This window comes from Zonotrichia albicollis, chromosome 7 (genome assembly GCF_047830755.1).
Source record: "Zonotrichia albicollis isolate bZonAlb1 chromosome 7, bZonAlb1.hap1, whole genome shotgun sequence".
NCBI lineage: Eukaryota > Metazoa > Chordata > Aves > Passeriformes > Passerellidae > Zonotrichia > Zonotrichia albicollis.
The window spans coordinates 34,775,944-34,794,732 of NC_133825.1; the positions used below are offsets into that span (position 1 = coordinate 34,775,944).

The following is an 18,789-nucleotide window of genomic DNA, read 5'->3' on the forward strand; positions in this document are numbered from 1 at the left end:
GTTTTATATGTATTGTGAATGTAAAATTCTAGTGACTCACACCCTTGCAGGCATTTAAATTCCTCCTTTAAACCCAGGAGTAACAGTGAATTCCTGTAAGTCTGTCACATCATTTCAGAATGAGGTAAAACTCAGGAGAGCAATCATAGCACTATGATAGCATAGGCCTTAGCCAGCACAGCTGGTTGGTTCTGGAATATATTTCCATGAAAAGTAACTTTTTCAAGGTACACTGGGAGGCAATATGCTGTTTGTAAATAAATGTTGGCAGCAGATTAGCAAGTTTCTCCAAGTCCACTTAAATTCAGCCAGATGTCTATAATATGTTCATAATGAGAAGGATGCATAGCCATTATCTTTATAATTTGATAGAGCATGCATGTAGGCAAGTATAATGGGAAAAATCAGATAAAAACCAGTGCACATAATTCAACAGGACCTTAAGTAAAAGATTGAAACAGAAGACAAGAAGAATAGAAAACACTTAATGGTTTGCTGGTAGATTGGAGATGAGTTCATGTTTATATTTCATTCCTTTCCCATGCAAAGGGCACTGAAGAAGAAACTGAGTTGGCAATCACAGATATGCAGCCAATGTTGAGAAATAAAAAAAAAATATTTGGCTTCATCTGGGGTTTGAAATCATGCTGATGTAACAGCTAAAACTATATAAAGGAAATATGGTTTGACATATAAAGGAAACTGCCAAATAAGAGAGAATTTATTAAGATGATTTTTGGAAATGTATTTAAGAAACAATTGGGAAGTTTCAGCTGTGAAACATAGTTTAAAATCTTTCTACTCACATTGTAAATACTTATGGAATAGGTAGTTACTAAGCCAAATGCTTAGCAGAGCATATGCAGCTGTGGAAAAAAAGACACCAGAAAAATTAACTTACTAGAGTAGTATTGTTCAGGTGAGAACTTTTCATTTTAAATCACATTAAATATAAAAAAAAATCCATTATTTATTACAGAAGCATACTGTTTAGGACTGGCTTCCTAAATATACATTAATCAGCTCATGTGATTAGCTGACATGCACAGTATGATTAGTTTTATTCACCAGTCAACATCAGTGAATGGTAGAAATGTCTAGAAATGAACACAGTATTCATGTCTCTTCCTCCTGAGCTGCACCAAATCATCTTCAGCATCAGTGTAGGTTTCTCTCAAATGGTGCACTAGATGAATGCAAACAAAAGACTCTTTTAACTTTGAGCTTGTGATAGATTTCCATGCCACATTCAGATTTGGCACAATTTAACAGATGTAGTTAGCTTCCCTGGAGCTGCATACACTATACAAACTGACTACACATCCAAAGTTCCCTGAATTTCAGAACTACCTGGTACTAAGATTCATTGCAGGGTAGTGGAAAAAAATTACTTCCCATTCACTAGCTTCATTCAGAATAAGGAATAAATTCATTGAAGACTAAATAATTGCAATTACAGTGGAAAGACTTGACAAGGACACAGAATTCATGCAAGTGATGAGTGACAGTTCAGCTATAGAAATAATGCTAGCTGAAAAATAAGCTTTGCTTCTAGCTTTTAGCACAGTAACAGCCCCAGTGCTGTACAAGATATTTGTTTTGTGCTTCTTCAGCATCAGGTGAACAAACACAGACCTTTACCTTGTCTTTTATTCTGCCAAGCTCTTTGTAGATGTTTAGAAACAGCTATACACAGTACAGGCCTAGCCTACAATTAGATGTGTAAAACTGAACCCTTCGTCCTACAAGCACATCTAGATGACTGAATTCTTTTTTCTGGTTAGAGGTCTGTTTAAGTCAGTGAAGTTTCACAGAAGTGCAAGGATTGTCCAGGTGATAATTTATAGGCTTGTGTTTCAATGCAGTATTTTTATCAAGAACTTCTTGTTATTAGTAAAACCCACCTGATCTTTCATGCATCTTCTATGCAGTACAACTGGGCAATATGCCTTCTTGGCTTTATTTTATATGTGTATAATATATACACAAATAAAAAGTATCACCTGCAAATAATATTTGGAATGTGAAAGACACAAAATGTAAACATTTTATTTGGCAGTTGTTTCAAACAGGTGAATAAATAAATGGAAAAGTACATCTTAATATTCTTTATAGCAACAGATGCAGTTGCACATGTATTTACATATTGTGGATGCAAAGAACAGTTAATTTAATTTCTTTTTGTTAAAAAATGCAACTTCCAACACCACTAGACTTGACAATTAAAGATGAAGATACTAGTAATACTTTGTTCTAGCAATCTCAACTTTTAAAGGCATTCATTTGGAAGTAAGATAAGAGAGTCATCATGCATTTAGTTCATTTTGTCCGCTTACGGTAGAAAGTCTGATGTAATCTCAGAATTATGAGTGTCATGCGCTTAAGTCAACTATGACATGTTTATAAATCAATGTAGTTCCCTTAAAACTTGAAGCAAAGAGAAAATCTCGTTTATCGATGGAGACATGTATGAAAGATCTTGGTGCCTGCACGTTTAATTCTTGAAACTTCACAAATTTTGCCTTTTCCGCATCCCAATAATAGACTTGAGTGAAAGAATAATCACTTCCAAGAATGGCATATTGATAATTATTTATCTGAAGCGGCTGGAATACCATTGACCCTCGGGATGGCATCCTTTGTAAATCCAGAAATGCTGAACCACCCCATTTCATTACTTTAGAGTCCCCAATAAATCTTGTTAAGCAAATGTACACATCCTCTTTCACCTTGAAATGCTTCACTGCATATGCATCTTCCATATCTTGAATATCAAACCGCTTAACAAATTCATTTGTTCCTTTGTTCCACTGATATATTACAGGTCTTTGCGAACTACTTGACAGAATTAAATGTGGTTTGCCAGATATTTCAAGATACTCCACATCAGTATCTCTGTACCAGGCATGCAGAGACTGATGGGAATAAAATCCATTCCCATTCCATTTGTAAACCGTGGTGAAACCAGCCTTTGAACTGTCTGCAACAACAAAATACCAGTCTTCAGCAATCCTGAAAGTTTCAATGTCATTGGGTTTTCGGATTTTAAGGATTTCAATATCTTGAATTTTTATAAACTTATTAGCAAAAATATCTCTTTTATATATGTGGGAGCCTCCAAAAAGCTGTGCGACAATGACATACAGCTGACTCTCAATAACTATAGGTTTACACACAACAGTTGAAGTACCTATAAAAAGAAAAGTAAGAGACAGGGTTAGCATCACTTTTGGATAATTTGTTGTAAGGTTATTTGTCAAGCAGTGTTCATACCTGTAATGTTGTCGTAATTCCTGAACATCACTTCCACGTGGTCCCATTCAAGAAAGATGCATTTTCCAGTAAAAGGCTGAGCAATAACCACATGTTCATCATTCATATATGAGAAAGTATCTACTGACAGAGATTGGTATGGCAGGGACTGATAAACTTCAAATTCTGCAAATTGTACACAACAGATGATAATTACAGAGATACTTTACATACTGTACTGAAAAAACATCTGCTTATCAGATACCAATTTATTACAAATTACAGTATTTCATCACTAGTAGAATTTTTCTGTTGATAAAGGAGCACTGCAATTTGGTTTTCAATCTTTCTCAATAAAAAGAGGTGCTGTTTTATGTCCCAGTTTTCCAAATCATTATGTAACATACTAAAGTTTGAGTAGATACTGAAATATAGGACCCTGCTCCCAAATGTTTCCCATGTCAGACTTAGACCAGCAAAGTTCATATTGATTTTAGCAGAAATTCCACCCAGAATGCAGCGTTCCTGCAAAAATGGGGTCTAGAATGAAAAATCACAGCTTTGACTTTAAGAAGATTAAATAATTTGAGGCACATTACCTGTAATAATGCAATCAAACTCTTTTGGAGAGAGGCTATTGATCTTGCGCTTCTTATATTCTGGTGGGCTTTCACAGTAAATGTCTTCAACAGTTGCATTGGTGCTGCCCAGCCACTCCACTAACCACTTGAGTTTGCAGTCACAATTAAATGCATTGCCTCTAAGATCTCTACAACAAATTAATCATGCATTGAAAAGAAGTAGTCAGCTAATGTATTTCTCCTTGAGAACAACAAAACAGGCTTCTATTAAATAAGTGCCCTCTTGCTTATTCTTACTTGAGGCCTTCCTGGCTTAATTTATCCTGACCCATAGTTAAATCTACATACCAGAACCCACACAGATTTAATTATATTAAGGTAATCAAGAAGACCTTAACTTGGTGATCAGTCAGAAGATTTTATCTATTTCTCCAAGTTTACAGGTACATAAAAGTCTCCCATACTAATGGACTCCTGTTTCCTTTGCATTACTCTTTCTCAGTAGAAGCATTCTAGATAAAAAAAAGGAATTAATGTAACCTGATGATGGTCAGCCCATCAGTATTCACTATCTCCTTTAGCTACACTCATTTAGGGCTTCAGGAGAGACAAGCAAAGGAATTCTGTTTAAGGCTTTTACAGCTGTCTTCAGTCAGATTTGTGACTGTATGTACAGGAACAGGCGAGCGCCAGGAGCAGACTGTGTAACCACCTGGCCACGCTCAGCCTTGCCAAGTAATGCTCCAGATCCACTGCCCATGGCCACATCTCACTGCTGCAGCTCTGCTCCAGGGATTCAGCCTACCTGCTAACACTGGGAGCAGGCAAAGGACTTTCTGAGCTTATCATCCCAGGATTTTTACTGGTATTTATATATATATATATATATATATATATATATATACACATATATACATATATACATATATACATATATATATGATATTTTGATGTTTTGATATGGTTACAATTAGATTTAGTATGGGATACTTAATTAGACCCATGCTTTATTGATAAAAGTTAGCTTTCCCAGGAACTTTCTGCACATTAAAATGTTACTCCATTAAGTATCTTCCACCTTTCCTGCATGCCTTGCTCTCTCACGCGTCCCTAAGGATCCTCCCTTCTTATTCACGAAATCTTAATGAACATGCAGCTTTATTACATAACTACTAACAATATTACTTATCTTCATAACTGGTGGGATATTCAAAACCATCACAAATTCTCAACACTGGCAGACAAAAAAACCCAAGCCTACTCATACTGTGTAGTCTCAACCCACTAACAAGACCCATTACTGGCTAGTGGTGTGAATGGTTACTCAGAATGTCCTCTAAAATAATCTCTTTATACTTCTATTATAATTAAAATATTAAATAATTGCTTTCTTACACATTTGTTAAAGAATCCAAGCCTTTAAATATGTCTTTTGGAAGTGACTGGAGATTATTATTTGCAAGACTCCTGAAAAAGAAAACACCTCAGTATTAGTGCTAGTTGTTCATGAAACTACACATTTTTGCAAATTGTGATATACTGTGTGGGGTTTTTACTTATGGCAAAGAACACTGGCATTCTCCAACACTTAGTTCTAAAAGATTGTTATTAAGAGTAGCTCATTTGCTTTGAGAGTTTTCCTTCCACTAAAATGCCATGTCTCCTTCTGCTTTCTCACTCTTCAGCAGCTTTGCAGCATTTACAATACTTCACTTAGCACAGTAAAAAGTGCTATCACCTTTGGTGCTTTGCCAACATCATTTAACATTTTAAAATAATTAGCCTTATTGGATCTACTGATATTTTCCCTACAAGATCCCAATACATGGTGCTCATACCACTGCAATTTCCCCAGTTTATTGTACCTCTTCTAGAAGGAAAATCTTACTAATATGGGCTGATGGGCTTAGTTTTAGCTCATAGTTTTTGAAAATATGCAGTAATAGGCAATAAATTGTTGATAAGTGTGAATTGCTTTCCTGGCATGTGCCTGTGTAAATGTTTATTACACCAGCAAAAAAAATTTATTAATTCCCAGTTTTCAATGTTGGGAAAACTTGTTTAAATTCAGTGAGTATTCCAGCTAGTAAAAGTGACAAGGAAATGTGAGCAGGCTTTGAACAAACAGTATATTACATTTCAGTCTGACTGCCTCTGTGAGCCTGCCAAAGGTCTCAGATGTCACACAGGGCATGACAGAAAAAGAATAATGTTGTAGGGTATAGTCTATGCCTCTTCCAATTAACAGAATTATTTATTAGTTATGAGAAGAAAAAAAAATGGAAATAAATAATTCTTGATTAAGATCCCAGTTAGAATCTGTAGTCAGTAAGACTTGGAACCTCTTCTATTTTAACTTGTAAACTTAAATGTTATTTATCAACCACAATTTCTCTAGCCAAGCAAAGACATTTAGGCACATACTTAAACACAAGAACAAGCCCAGTCTGCTCCATCATTTAAAAATAAGTGTTTGTCTGATCAGGAACAGTAAATAAGGGATGCTTTCATTAGTCCATTCTGACTTCACCACTTTCAAAGTACGTCTGATTGTAACACCGTATGTGAATGTATCATGTGCTTCATTTATGTGCAATTTTATGCTCCAGAGAAATTCTTTAAAAATCAGATAACCCACATGGAGAAAGCTGTGTGGACTTGCAAGCTGAGACAAGTTTAATGCCCTATATTGTTTTTATATGTTATTATATAGCAAACTGAAAGGGAGGATGTACTTGGGAGTAGGAGCGGTTCACCACTGCCATGGGTACATGACTGAGAGAAAAATTTAAGTAAGGTTTATCCATTTGCCAATTTCTGATTGAAAATCATGCATTTTATGGTCCACTGTTAAAAAACATACTTACATATTACAAAACACTGTCTTGCCTAGATGGTCCTGTATGGGGTATTTGGATTATAATAAGAGAGTAAAGGCTGGCTCAAGCATGCAGGTAAACTAATTTTTGAGAGTTTTGAGAGAAATGCAATCAAAATTACCCATTGTGCATAGAAATTACCATCCAATGCTAACTGTAAGATTCTGACATTAAATTAGTAAATTAGTAAAAAAAATGCAATCTTTTAAAAATTTTTCTGTTTTTAAATGTACTCTGGCCAGCAAATAAGTCCTGTTGCACAATAATAAATTCTAAATGTCTCTCTTTTACAATAAGGACACACTGTAATTATTGAAGTTAATTGCATTATAGAAGTAAAAATGTTTGGATAGCTTACTGCATTCCAAACTTTATGTTGTGAAAAGAAAGTAAATAGAATAAATAGGACAAAGTTCATCTTACCTAACTTCATAGAACTTATTTGCATGCTCATTTACTATGATTCTTTTTAATATATTTTATGTACACAAGTACTCTCTTGTTTCTTAAATGAAAATTGCCTCAGGGTGCCAAATGATCATTCTTAACGTGTATATGCAATTTTCCCCAAAAGATGGGGAGTGGTTCTTCAAGCAGATTAAACTAGTGGTGCATTTGCAGTTATTTGCCACAAATTTCTCATTGTCTTTGTGAATAGTGCTCCATGGACACTAGCAGCATGATGCACACATCTATGTCCCAAAAATGCGCATGCAAATGACAATGGCTCCTCAAATGTGGATCTGTCTTCTGTGTATGTTTTCTCTTGTGAAACTCCTGAAGCATCCCCAGAAACCAATGTAACAGGCAAGACAAGATGGTAGCCTTCCTGTGGAGAAGAAACTGTGCCTTCCTCTGTTTTAGAAAAGCAATTTGTTCACTGGCAGCAGCAGCTACTAAATAAGTAAATGAATATGATAAATAATGCACTGGACCCACTTGTGAATATAAAGCTATTCATGTGAGTAAATATTTTGAAGATAGGGTCCCAGTTACCAGCCTTATCCAGCTATCTTTTTTTCTAACAACAGTATAATTCTGCCTGTACCTCCAATATGGATTGTTATGGGATGTGCACAACCCTTTTATGTACCTCTTTCCCTCTCCTCTCTCGTTCCTCTTCCTCAGACCTAGAGCCATTCCATAAGTAACTTTATCTACATGAGCAGTCACAGTAGGCTTAGTTCCAGCCAGCTGTGAATCGTGTCCTGACCAAAAGGGAAAGCATAAAGTGCTTTATGGTACATTTACTAGGTGGTGAAGATGTGGTGAATTGCAATTCAACTATTATATTTATGCATTAACTGTTTAAAATGGAACGTTTGCTTTCTCTTCTCTGTCAAAATATATGAAAGAGAAAGTTAAAGGCCCTGTTTCAAAACCCTCTTGGAGGCTATCATGTTAAGGCCAAAAGGTCAGGATCCCCTCCCCTGCCTATGACACACGCCACATGACATGCTTCAGAATGCAGATGCTCAGAACTGGGTATAAACCCATGCCAGGCACACTACAGATTTTTTTCCTTTTCTTGTTTTGTATTTTTTTTCCTGTTTTCTTATAGTGTGTATTTTGTTTTTAAAAAAATGTACTCCTCATTAAATTAAATTATTGCTACAAAATAAACTTGCTGTAAGATAAGAGACAAAAGCCTCTATAAAAACTGTCTTCCCAACTCAGAGACAAGGAAGCTACTCTTGTTTGCAGTGAAATGTTGCAGGTATTTGTTGCCAATGTGTGAGAAATGCTCCTGCTGGTGAGGACATGGGGAGCGTTGCTCCTACAGCACACTGGCATCCAGAGTGCCTAGGAGCAATTTCCCTCCCAGCTCGAGCAGCAAGGGGCTGCAGCAGGTCAGAGGGCAGGGACAGCCAAAGGGCTGAGCAGCTCACAAGGAACACTGAGCACATCCCAGAGCCAGTGTGTGACAGGTCCTGACTGTGCGATGCTCCTGCTCCCATGCAGGAGAGGACAGGGTGCAGAGGAAGGTGGGTGCAGAATGGAAGAAGTAGATCAGTAAGCCATTACAAAAACATCTTGTTGCAAGTCTCCAAAATTGCTCTGGGTGTCATAAGTGAACAGGGCACAGAGAGTGATGGCCTGTCCCAAGAATGGCTGTAATATTCTCCTGGATGCATGTCAGACTGGGGCACCTGAGAAGAGGTGTGGGTCCATTCCTCAGCCTCTCACATTCCTAATTGTAGCTCCCACCTTCCTCCTTTCCAAGTCCCAAACTGGGACTGACCTCATCCAGTGCCAAGATTCCCAATTCATACTTCTCCCTGCTCCTACATGCTCAGCTGGAAATCCCCAGTGCTCCAAGCAGAGAAAGTCAGGGAACTACTGCCAAACATGTAGTGCTTGGAAGCTGTTTGTGTCTTTGCCTTCTACACATACCACAGTTTGGGAGTCTTTGGTGGAAACACAAAGATTAGCATTCTAATCAAATTACTATTAATGCCACTTAAATAACTATGAACAGTTATATATGAAAATGAGAAATTAAACAATACAGTGGTTCAGTTACTATATTAAATATGCAAAGTAATATGTTCAATCGCTTTACTTACAGGTGAATTAAAGATTTCAGTCCTCTGAAAGTATTTCTTGAAATTGACTTAATGTTGTTGTTCTCTATGAACCTGTAATGGATTATAAAGTGATTCTGGTCAAGCAATGCCTGGAAATTGGAAGCCCACCCACTCTCTTCAAAATTGCCAGGAAATATACTTTTGTCCACTCACAAATATTCTAGATGAGGAAGGCCCATGAAAGCATCATCACTAATAACATCAAAAGTGTTGGACGTAAACAACCTGCATAAAGAAATGCAAAACAAAAGACCATTAGGTTATCAGCACCTTTAGAAAATGGTTCAGCAAGGCCCAATTTCCACTGCCTGGTTTCATGTTTTTTTCTGTGCAAGCACTATAGGACTGTAAGGCTGAAATATTGCACCACAGTGTGGTGCAAAGGGAAGGATCCAACAATTGTCTACTGGGGCCATCTGATAAAATTCCTTTGACTTCTGTGGGATGTAAACATGGGTTTATCATGCCAGTAAAACAATGGGATTGTATAAGTGCCTCTGGAGATATACTAGGACAACAATGAAATCTTCAAGTATTACAGAGGTTTAAATTGTCTTGGTTTAAATTGCTGGTTACCCTGACATCAGGTTGAATTTGCAACACTGGCAGGAAGGAAAATCCTTTAACTTTTAAGTTAAACTTCTGAGTGTATTTAACCTGAGGGTACTGAAAGTTACTGGGGGAAAAAAAGAAGAAAAATCTCCTAAATTCAGTCAGTGTTCAAGTCAAAAATACTTTTAAGACCTCACTAAACCGCTTGGAGGTACTCTTAGCATATGCATCTAACAGTAAAAATACCAGCAGAACATTTAATTTTATGTAATTTTGTAAGCATTAAAAGTGGACTAGCATTGATTTTTCCAGCTTTATTCATGCTTATCAGCCATGTTAGCATTTGTCCATTATAATCTAGCCCTGGACTGCTACGCTTTTAATGTGGTGGGACATCATAAAGCATGATGAACTTCACCCCAGTGGAATACTACATGCACATCTATATTTTAATCAATTGACCTGATGGATAAATAGATTCATACTATGGCATCCTTAGACATTCGGGAATGCAAGATTTCCAAGTACTAATTAATCCACTTAATGAGTTAATCTCTTATGTTGATGTTTACATTCAGAATAAATTGTAGGTAATTTATTTTCTCAGTTGGCTGTTTCAGATTGTGCTTTTTTTAAATGTATGAAAAAATACAAGCAGGAAATTCTTCCTTTTTGTCAAAATCAATAAATACCTCAGTTTTAGAGGAAACAAGTATTTAAATAGAATTCTTGAACCAGAAGACCAATTTATTAAATCCTGCAACTAATTTTAGTTTTCTGATATGATTTTACTGGATAATTTTTCCTTTTCTGCACTCCACTCAATAATTTACAGAACAGGGTGGTATCTCTTTAAATAGTATTGCTATTTTAGAGATTGCCAGGCTTACAGCATAGGTCTTGCACTTGGTGAGCTCATTTGCCTTCCAACTCATACCCCTTCCCAATGGCTACATCAGATGTATTTGATGCACAAAGTATTTTTGCCCCAAATTGTCCTCAGTCACCATAATTGCTGCTTCTGGGGCTGGAGGCTGAAGGTATGGCGCTGTAGCTGGGGACTGTGTCACTTGGCAGGAACAGCACAGTGCGAGCAGGTACAAATCCTGATGCCACGATTACCTCCCTTCTTTCTGTGGCCTTTCATGTCTTCAGTTTATAAGGGCACCCTCAGCATGTTGCTGATACACAGAGATAAAAGAGCTGCAGATGAGAGCTGGGAGGTTTTCTCTGCATTTAGGGAACACTCCTGCTGGCACTTCACCATAGCTGTGTAGCTTCTCTGTGTTTTTGTTGTCGCACGAAGAGCACAGAGCGTGCCATCCATACTACACAAGAAGAAAAGCTGTCCTGGACTGGGAGTTACGAGTAGTGTTTAGCTCAAGACCATGATTTTTCCAGAGACCACTGGGGCTACTACATTAAAAATAGTAGTAAATAATAATAGCAGCAGAATTTCACCATATTTAGACATCTGTGACTGCTGTATTGGAGATATCCAATTACATTTGGACTTCAAAAACGTAATGCTGGAGACTATTTCTATACGCATTTCTATTATTATAGAAATACATACAAGCTGCTAAATCTTGCTGTTGGCTAAATTAAACCTACCAATACATCTATAATCATGCAAAACTAAAAATTCCTGAAATATTTAATTAACGTAAGTTTTCCATATTCTTATTCCCCTTACTATCTTCTGCCAAAGATAAAATTTTTCTTTCCCACGTACAAACTGGAGTGTTGTCCCCACAGATACAATCCTGCTCCTATGGTCTGTGTTTAAGGAGTCATTTGCCTTAGATTAGCAGCCTGAAATTCCAAGGATGGCAAGCAGCTCAACTACCATGTTAAAAATATATCTGGAAAACACATCACTCATCAAAGCCCACAGTGGAACAAACCCTGCTTTTCTGGGGTCATAGTTTTTGTTGCAGCATTTATGAACAGCAGCACAGAATGTGCATTTCATTGTACAGTAGAAATGGAAATTATTATCATTACCAAAATGTCATAAGACGTTGTCCAAGCCCACTGTGCCAGGCACTATAACTCAAAATAAGATGACTGTGTCTGTCCTACTCTACCATGCCCAAATCTGCCTGCTTTGCAGTGGGATTGCTAAGCGTAGGTGGTGTATCGTAGCCAAGAGAGATGATGTCCTACTCACTCTCTTCAAATACAAGCCCCACCAGGGCTGCTGCTTTTTTCCCCCCTCTCATTTGGAAGGCCCATTGCAGCAATTATGTGAAATGTGTCCCTTTTGTGATCCGTGACCACCTGAAAAAAGCTTCTCTGGAATAAAGCACCATGGAAAAGCATTTAGGTTTCCATAGTAACTGCATTTACCTATTTACCCTGTATCCAAAATTGTACAGTATGTCTGCAACTCCTTATCAGCTCCACTTGAGGTAGCAGAGTACAGCCAGGGTCAGGGCTTCAGCTATTGGTATGCCACCAGTTTAATGTAACAGCCAGACAGCTCCAGTCCATCAGCACACACCTCTGACCACATCCAGAGCGCATGGGAGTGGGTTTGGGACAGACATCCGATTCTGCTTTTGATCACACTGGGGAGTCTGCCTTGCAGGATTTCTGAGACAAATCTGGGTGTGTGTCAGGCTGGCAGCACATCCACTATAAACAGTTCAGGTTACACCCCCTCTACCTCTGTATAGCTCACAATTATATAATCGTATGCCCACATTTCTAGGAAAGCCTGTGAGCCTGTAAAAATCCTATGTTGAAATGCAGCTAACAGTTAAACATCCCAAAATATTCTCTTTCCGTCTATACCTCATCACAGTATTTGATTTTTAAATAACTACTTCAGTCTTTAATGGGGAGAAAATTGTCATTACTTTTAAGACCATAAAATGACAAGCAGGGTCAAATCCAGGTACTATGAAGGCAAAACTCCCACTGAAGTGACTAAACTACCACAAAAGTCAATGGCAATTTTACATGGAAAAGGACTTCAGGACCTGTCCCACTGCAATGACGGGCCTGATCTGGGGGGTTCTGAGCTCACTGTCGATGGGAGTTGCAAATGGACAGCTTTACACTGGGATCAGGTCCCAGGAATGTAGAAAATAAACAAGAATAGTTGTTGCAATACTTAAGTCCTCACTGTAATGTTAATTAAAGTATAATTAAGATAACATGCATTCTATCACCAAAAGCTTCAGCATGTAAGCATTCGAAGTAGTACTGACAACAGACAGCCTTACAATATACTAAGTAAAAATTAAACATGCACTATCTTTCAAATTGCTCAAAAGTAATGTATTTTATGATCTAATAAATCTTCTGCTGCTATTTCTTATAAAATTAATACTAAGACCCTTTCTGAAATATTTATGAATACATATACACTTCATAACAAAAATTGTATCATATAAATATTTCTCACAGAAGCTGCAGAGATGGTGTGAGCAAAAAACTCCCTTCTGGGATTTTAGTAAAAGCAGATCTCACAAAGGATCTGTAAAGAAGAAAAAAACAACCATACATTAATGTAGCCTCATATAGCCATGGTTATAATACTGATCTGGTCATCACAGAGAAATTTATTTATATAAGTAAAAAAAATTTACCTTCCCCCCCCCCCCAATATAACGTGATAGATTTCATGTACTATACAAGAAGGTATAAAATGAGATGTGTGCACATACACAGACAGACAGACAGATGAAAGAGATATAAAAATCAGGATTCAAGGATGCAGCACAATTTTAACACATTAGCTGATGATTCTGAATGCTGGAGGTACTCCCTGCAGCAAGCAGGGAGTATGCACTGAGAACACCACACATCCTAGTTCATTTTAAATCATAAATTAAATAACCAAATGCTTACAGCCCTTACAGTGAGATAACATCAGGCGGAACGCTGCGAGGAATAGATCTGGCATTTTCACATAAAGCATTATCTTTGGTACAAGTACACCAGGCAGGACATTTTGGCTTCACTGGTTTCTTCCCTTCAGTCAGCAAAAGCACAGATAAAAGGCATAAGAAATAAGCAATTCTTCTAAAGGGTCTGCTGGCATTTCCCATTCTTTTGATCCGCTCTCGTTCCAGCCAGTTGAAAGAATATCCCAAAACATGAACAGGGTTCTTTATTCAGCCATTGGATGTCTTTCTCTAAGTCCAGGTCAATATTTGTCTCTGCTTTCCCAACCCTTTTCTTTCTCTTTCACTCTGTTTTTGTAGATAGAAACCTGCAGCTGATCTGTATGTTTCCACTCACTCAGGCAACGTACTGCTCAGAGAAGAGACCTGCGAGGTGCTGTAAGATGGGGAAAATCCAACCGGCTGAAGGGAAAAAAAAAAAAAAAGAAAAAAAAAGGAAAGAAAAAAAAGACTTGCATCACCACAAAAACACTGAGCACAACACAGCATTAGATTGCAAAGTGATGTAACTGAGAAATACACTGCTTTCTGTTTTCACAGGGAGGCCCTTTCCCTGTTTCCAAAAATAGTACAGCATTATGTTTTGCTGGTGGGTGGGTGAGTGGGTGTGGGGTGGAGTATATGTGTGTGGGGGAGAAATCAGTCATCTCTTACTGGATCCCTACAACCTCATGAACCTTTCAGAATTATGCTTCACATATTGCAAGCAGCAGAACTAATGGCAGTATCCACAGGAAAATGAAATCAAATGAAACCATCACAAGCATTGCTGCAAAAACTGTTAGATTCATTTTTATCCTCGGCCTTTATTGCACATATTTGTACCACTGAAAAACAAGCTGCCACACATGGAAAATATTACAATGTATGAGAGAATGCCTTTGACTGTCACTCCTAAACAAAATATTTTCTCATGCAAAATAGATCCCAAATACAGCTCTTTTTTTCCTTTTTTTTTTTTCCCCTTTTTTCCCTTTTTTTCCCCCTCAGAAAAAGAATGCTTCTTATTTGTTGCATGTTTTCTGAGCTGGTTAAATGAAGGCATAGGTGAATCAAGCACAGTTCTACATAAGCAACATTAATTTAAAGTTCAAGTTAAAAAATGTATTTTCTTGGCTTGATTCTTTTTGATGGAAAAAAAAAAGAAAATTTTCATTTAAATACCAGCTGTGTTAAACCTGTAGTTAAGAATGGACCTTCTTTGAAGAGTGACAGTATAAGGACAGATCTTGGTGGTAATAATGAACCTTTACAATACTGCCTGGAGGCTGCAATCAAATGAGTGCTAGGTGTGGTATGAGTGCTCTGTGAGATACAGTCCTCAGCCTGAAGACTTTACAGTAATATACATTAAATATTTTATTGGAAACTTAAGCAGCGCCTAAGTATTACTTTATTAAGAATGGTAAGACAAAGCTAACAAATGCCAAATAGCTGGGAAGCCACACAGGATGATTTTTTTGTTCAATATAATATTGCTATTAGATCAGTTTTGCAAACTTTAACAGGTCTTAACGCTTCCCTATTGGATAGTTTATATTACACAGCTTACAAACACTACTGGGGTCAACCCAGTGGTACAAACATTTAACACAGTCAGGCTCACTCTTAGCTCCTTCACATGGATGCTGTCTCCTCAGGGGACACCTGATCTCCTGAGGAGGAGATCTCTTTTGACTTCTGGTTACCCCTCCTTTCGTTTCACAAGGCCACCTGGCTCTAGCCCATTGCTCCTGCCACAAAAAGCCACAAAATCACAAGATCAACATCAGGCCATGTCTATATTCCTCAGGAACAATCCCATCAAGGCCTTAGTGCATATCCAGGTCCCCGCCTGGGATTTGACAGGCTATGGGCAGAACAACAGCCTGCACAACTGCAAGGAATTCAGTCTAAGGCTACAAGGATCCAGCACTGCTGAATCCTTGACTGGGAGGTGGCTGAGGTCCATCTCGCAGGGATGACACCCAGAGCTCACACCAGGTGGTGGGACTGCATCCTCTGAGGGACTGCTGCAGCCAGAAATGTCCAGAAAGCTTTCAGAGGCAGATGGCCACCTTCAAAGGCCATGCTGGGAGAGGACAGCACTGCCTCTGCATGGCCACACTTCCTGCCAGGCATCTGAGCCCAGGCAAGAAAGGGCAGCTCGTGCTTTCTCAGCTTCCTTGCTCTCTCTGTTGTGTTTTTGTAAAAGTCTTTATTAATTTAACTGCAGGCCCATGTTTTTGCTCTTAAGAAAACCTTCCCTGTCAGCAGTCCCTCCCTGAAGCAGCACCAGCTAAGAGTGGCAAAAACCTGGGTTATTTCCGAGCCTATCCACCTCCAGTAAAAAAATGGAAAATAATTACAGCAGCCAAGGCACTGAAATAATTATTAAGCAAATGTTGTTGCCTTCCCATCCCCCAGTATAAAGGTGACTTCTTGCTCTGGAAATGATCTAATTGTACCTACTGAGAGGGAAGCTGGATTTGTAGGACTTGCATAAGTAGGCTACACCATCTTCTCCCCTCCAAGATGTCCAATGGCACAGACAGGGTGAGGTGAGAACAGAAAATTCTCTTTTCTCCTGAAAGAGGCCTGTTGTTGTTTGTTTGTTTATTCCTGGCAAAGCCACCCATTGCCATGGCAATATTTTGCCATTGATGGTGAAAACCTGTGTTTCATTTCCTTTGGCTCATTCACTGAAATCCACCATCAATTACCTAGGCATTTCTCTTTAATTAATACTCCAACCACATTGTGAACCTCCTGAAAACTTTTCAGTGTAGTATTTTCTTCGGTAACAAAAGCACATTCTGCAGCAGAGCAGTAACCTGACTCCAGTTTTGTCCATGCAGAGAAGCGCCTGGAAGTTAGTTTTCTATTCCAAACCACATGCCAAAACAACTGCTTTTCCAAAATTGCAATATTATGAATATTTATAACAGTCCCATCAAAAGAGAGGCATAATCACATTTTCCAGCGTCCTTTACTGCCAAGCTCAGCATCTCATTTCCTGCCATGTAGCAGTTTAAAACCAAAGTGATTCGTGGATTTTTAGTGGCACAGCTTCTCTGCAGCCCGGCGACACTTGGCTCACCCTTTGCCGATGCCATGGCTGTTTGTGTGCGGGCCAGCGGAGCGGGCAGCCGCCTGCTGCGCCCACGGACCAGCGCCTGCCCCTCGGCCCTTGCTTGTTTTCCCGGCTGTTTCAGGTACTGACTAGGCACAATGGGGTTCGAAACTCATTTATTTTTCTTTCTGCAAGGTTCCAGCAGGGGGGATGAGGGAGTTGCGGATGCGTTCCTCGCTCTGCTTCCCATCACTTGACGTTCTAGCCGAAAACCCCGCACCTTGCCGTGCCGCGGAGGGGGCCGGCGGTCAGGCGGGTTCGGGGCTGGGCAGGGGGACACTGCAGGGGACATTGCGGGGGTCACGGCTGAGGGACGCGGGCCCCGCGCCTCCGCCTCGCCGCGGCCCCGTATCCCGGCAACGCGGCGGCCGCGGGCGGCGCCCGCGCTGGGCGGCCTGGCCGGGCGGGGGCGAGGCCGGGCCCGAGGCGGCGCCAGGGCCGCCCCTCGCCCTCACGGGCCCGCGGCCCCTGCGCTGCCGGCCCGAGCGGCGGCGGCGGCCGGGACCGAGCGGGACCGAGCGGGCCCACGGCGAGCGGCCGCAGCGTGTCCTGCCCCAAAGTGCCGTCATGTTCCACCTCTCCGCTATTAACCAGAGCCAAGTACGCCTTAGGCACCGGTGGCTTCCCACGCAGTGGCTCTGCGTGGTAAGAAACAAATTGCTGCTTCTTCCAATGTATCCAAATTGTCTGCTGACGACAATTTTTGGTTATAATCAACCATCTAGTAAAAATCTTGGCGCAAGTATATGATAGTCAGAATTAAAGCTACTTTTGCCTGCTGCCACTAGAGGTATTCAGCACCCACCACTGCTGGTGTTCTTTGGTCACAGCACAACTTCCATGGCTTCCTTCCTAGAGCAAAAATATGCATTACTATTATTATTACATACATTTTTAGCACATATTCTCCAATATCTGGTTAAAATATTAATACTTCTACAAGTAAACCTGTTTGCTAAAATATTTGAGGAAAGCAGACACAAATGGTCAAAACTTAGAGCAAAAATTATTTTAAAAAATATTTAATATTTTCAAGGTATTAACTCCATGCCAACGACTATATTTGCATATTTGCATTAGACTAGAATGTTTTCGTTACCAACATAAGACACAATTTGAATAAGCTTCCTGTGGTTTCATGTTCAGTACAGTTCCCTTTGCAGATCCATATCCTGTTAAAGCTACCCTTGATTTCATCCTGCTGTTAGAAAACTGTGCTGCCTTTTCTCTGTTCAGAATAAGCTGCCTGTGCATACCTAGCCTAATCCAAAATCCACTGATGGTGATGATGAGACTTTACTGTGCTTGGTGTTAAGCCCATAATATTACACCACATGGATGGGCAATAGGCCAAATCACACCCAGTATTCACTGGTCTCCTAAAGAATAAAACATTGTCATTGCTATGTTACCACTGTGTTTGGAGCAGAAGGATTTTGAGATCAAAGACTCCTACAAATACCTCATGAGTCCGAGATTTTGCTCTCTTGGCTCTCTTGACCCTTTTAAGAAATTCTGCAGCAAATGGCAAATTTAAAGCAGCTGAGAATGAGGCTGTACTTTCAATAAACAAAACTAAGTCTTGTGAATTCTAAACAGCTCTGAAAAGACTATGCTTCCTGGTGGATCTGGCACCAAGAGTCACTGTCAGGAAGAGGCCTTCTGCATGTTAGGCATAATAAAACTTGAGATGCCTTTACAACAGGTCATAACACAGGCAAGCTTGGGAATGATCACAAGACTCCCCAAACCTTTTATTTGGAAAGTTCTGCTGACTTTGCCCTATCCTGTCTATACAGGTTCGTATTAGGGGTATCTTTCTTTATTATACCATTTTCATTAAAAGCAGAACAAGCAGGCCAGTCCCTGTGTCAAAAAGCCAAGGAAATGGCTGCTTAACTGCTGCCA

At 39.4% G+C, this 18,789-nt stretch overlaps 1 protein-coding gene across 3 annotated transcripts in view; it reads right to left on the reverse strand.

Annotated features, from left to right (window-relative positions):
* Window positions 1-945: 945 nt before the first annotated feature.
* Window positions 946-18,789, reverse strand: part of LGI1 (leucine rich glioma inactivated 1) — a 30,035-nt gene continuing 12,191 nt past the window's right edge. For 2 of the 3 annotated variants that reach the window (XM_074544996.1, XM_005481223.4), the window contains exons 2-9: window positions 13,723-14,171; window positions 13,268-13,339; window positions 9,454-9,525; window positions 9,280-9,351; window positions 5,229-5,300; window positions 3,852-4,021; window positions 3,274-3,438; window positions 946-3,190 (exon numbers count right to left, since the gene is read on the reverse strand). In XM_074544996.1, the coding sequence (XP_074401097.1) occupies window positions 2,373-3,190; window positions 3,274-3,438; window positions 3,852-4,021; window positions 5,229-5,300; window positions 9,280-9,351; window positions 9,454-9,525; window positions 13,268-13,339; window positions 13,723-13,913 (1,632 nt within the window). In that variant the 5' untranslated portion in view covers window positions 13,914-14,171 and the 3' untranslated portion in view covers window positions 946-2,372. Of the gene's footprint in view, window positions 3,191-3,273; window positions 3,439-3,851; window positions 4,022-5,228; window positions 5,301-9,279; window positions 9,352-9,453; window positions 9,526-13,267; window positions 13,340-13,713; window positions 14,172-18,789 lie in introns of those variants that run through there. The other variant, XM_005481224.4, reaches the window with a different exon arrangement.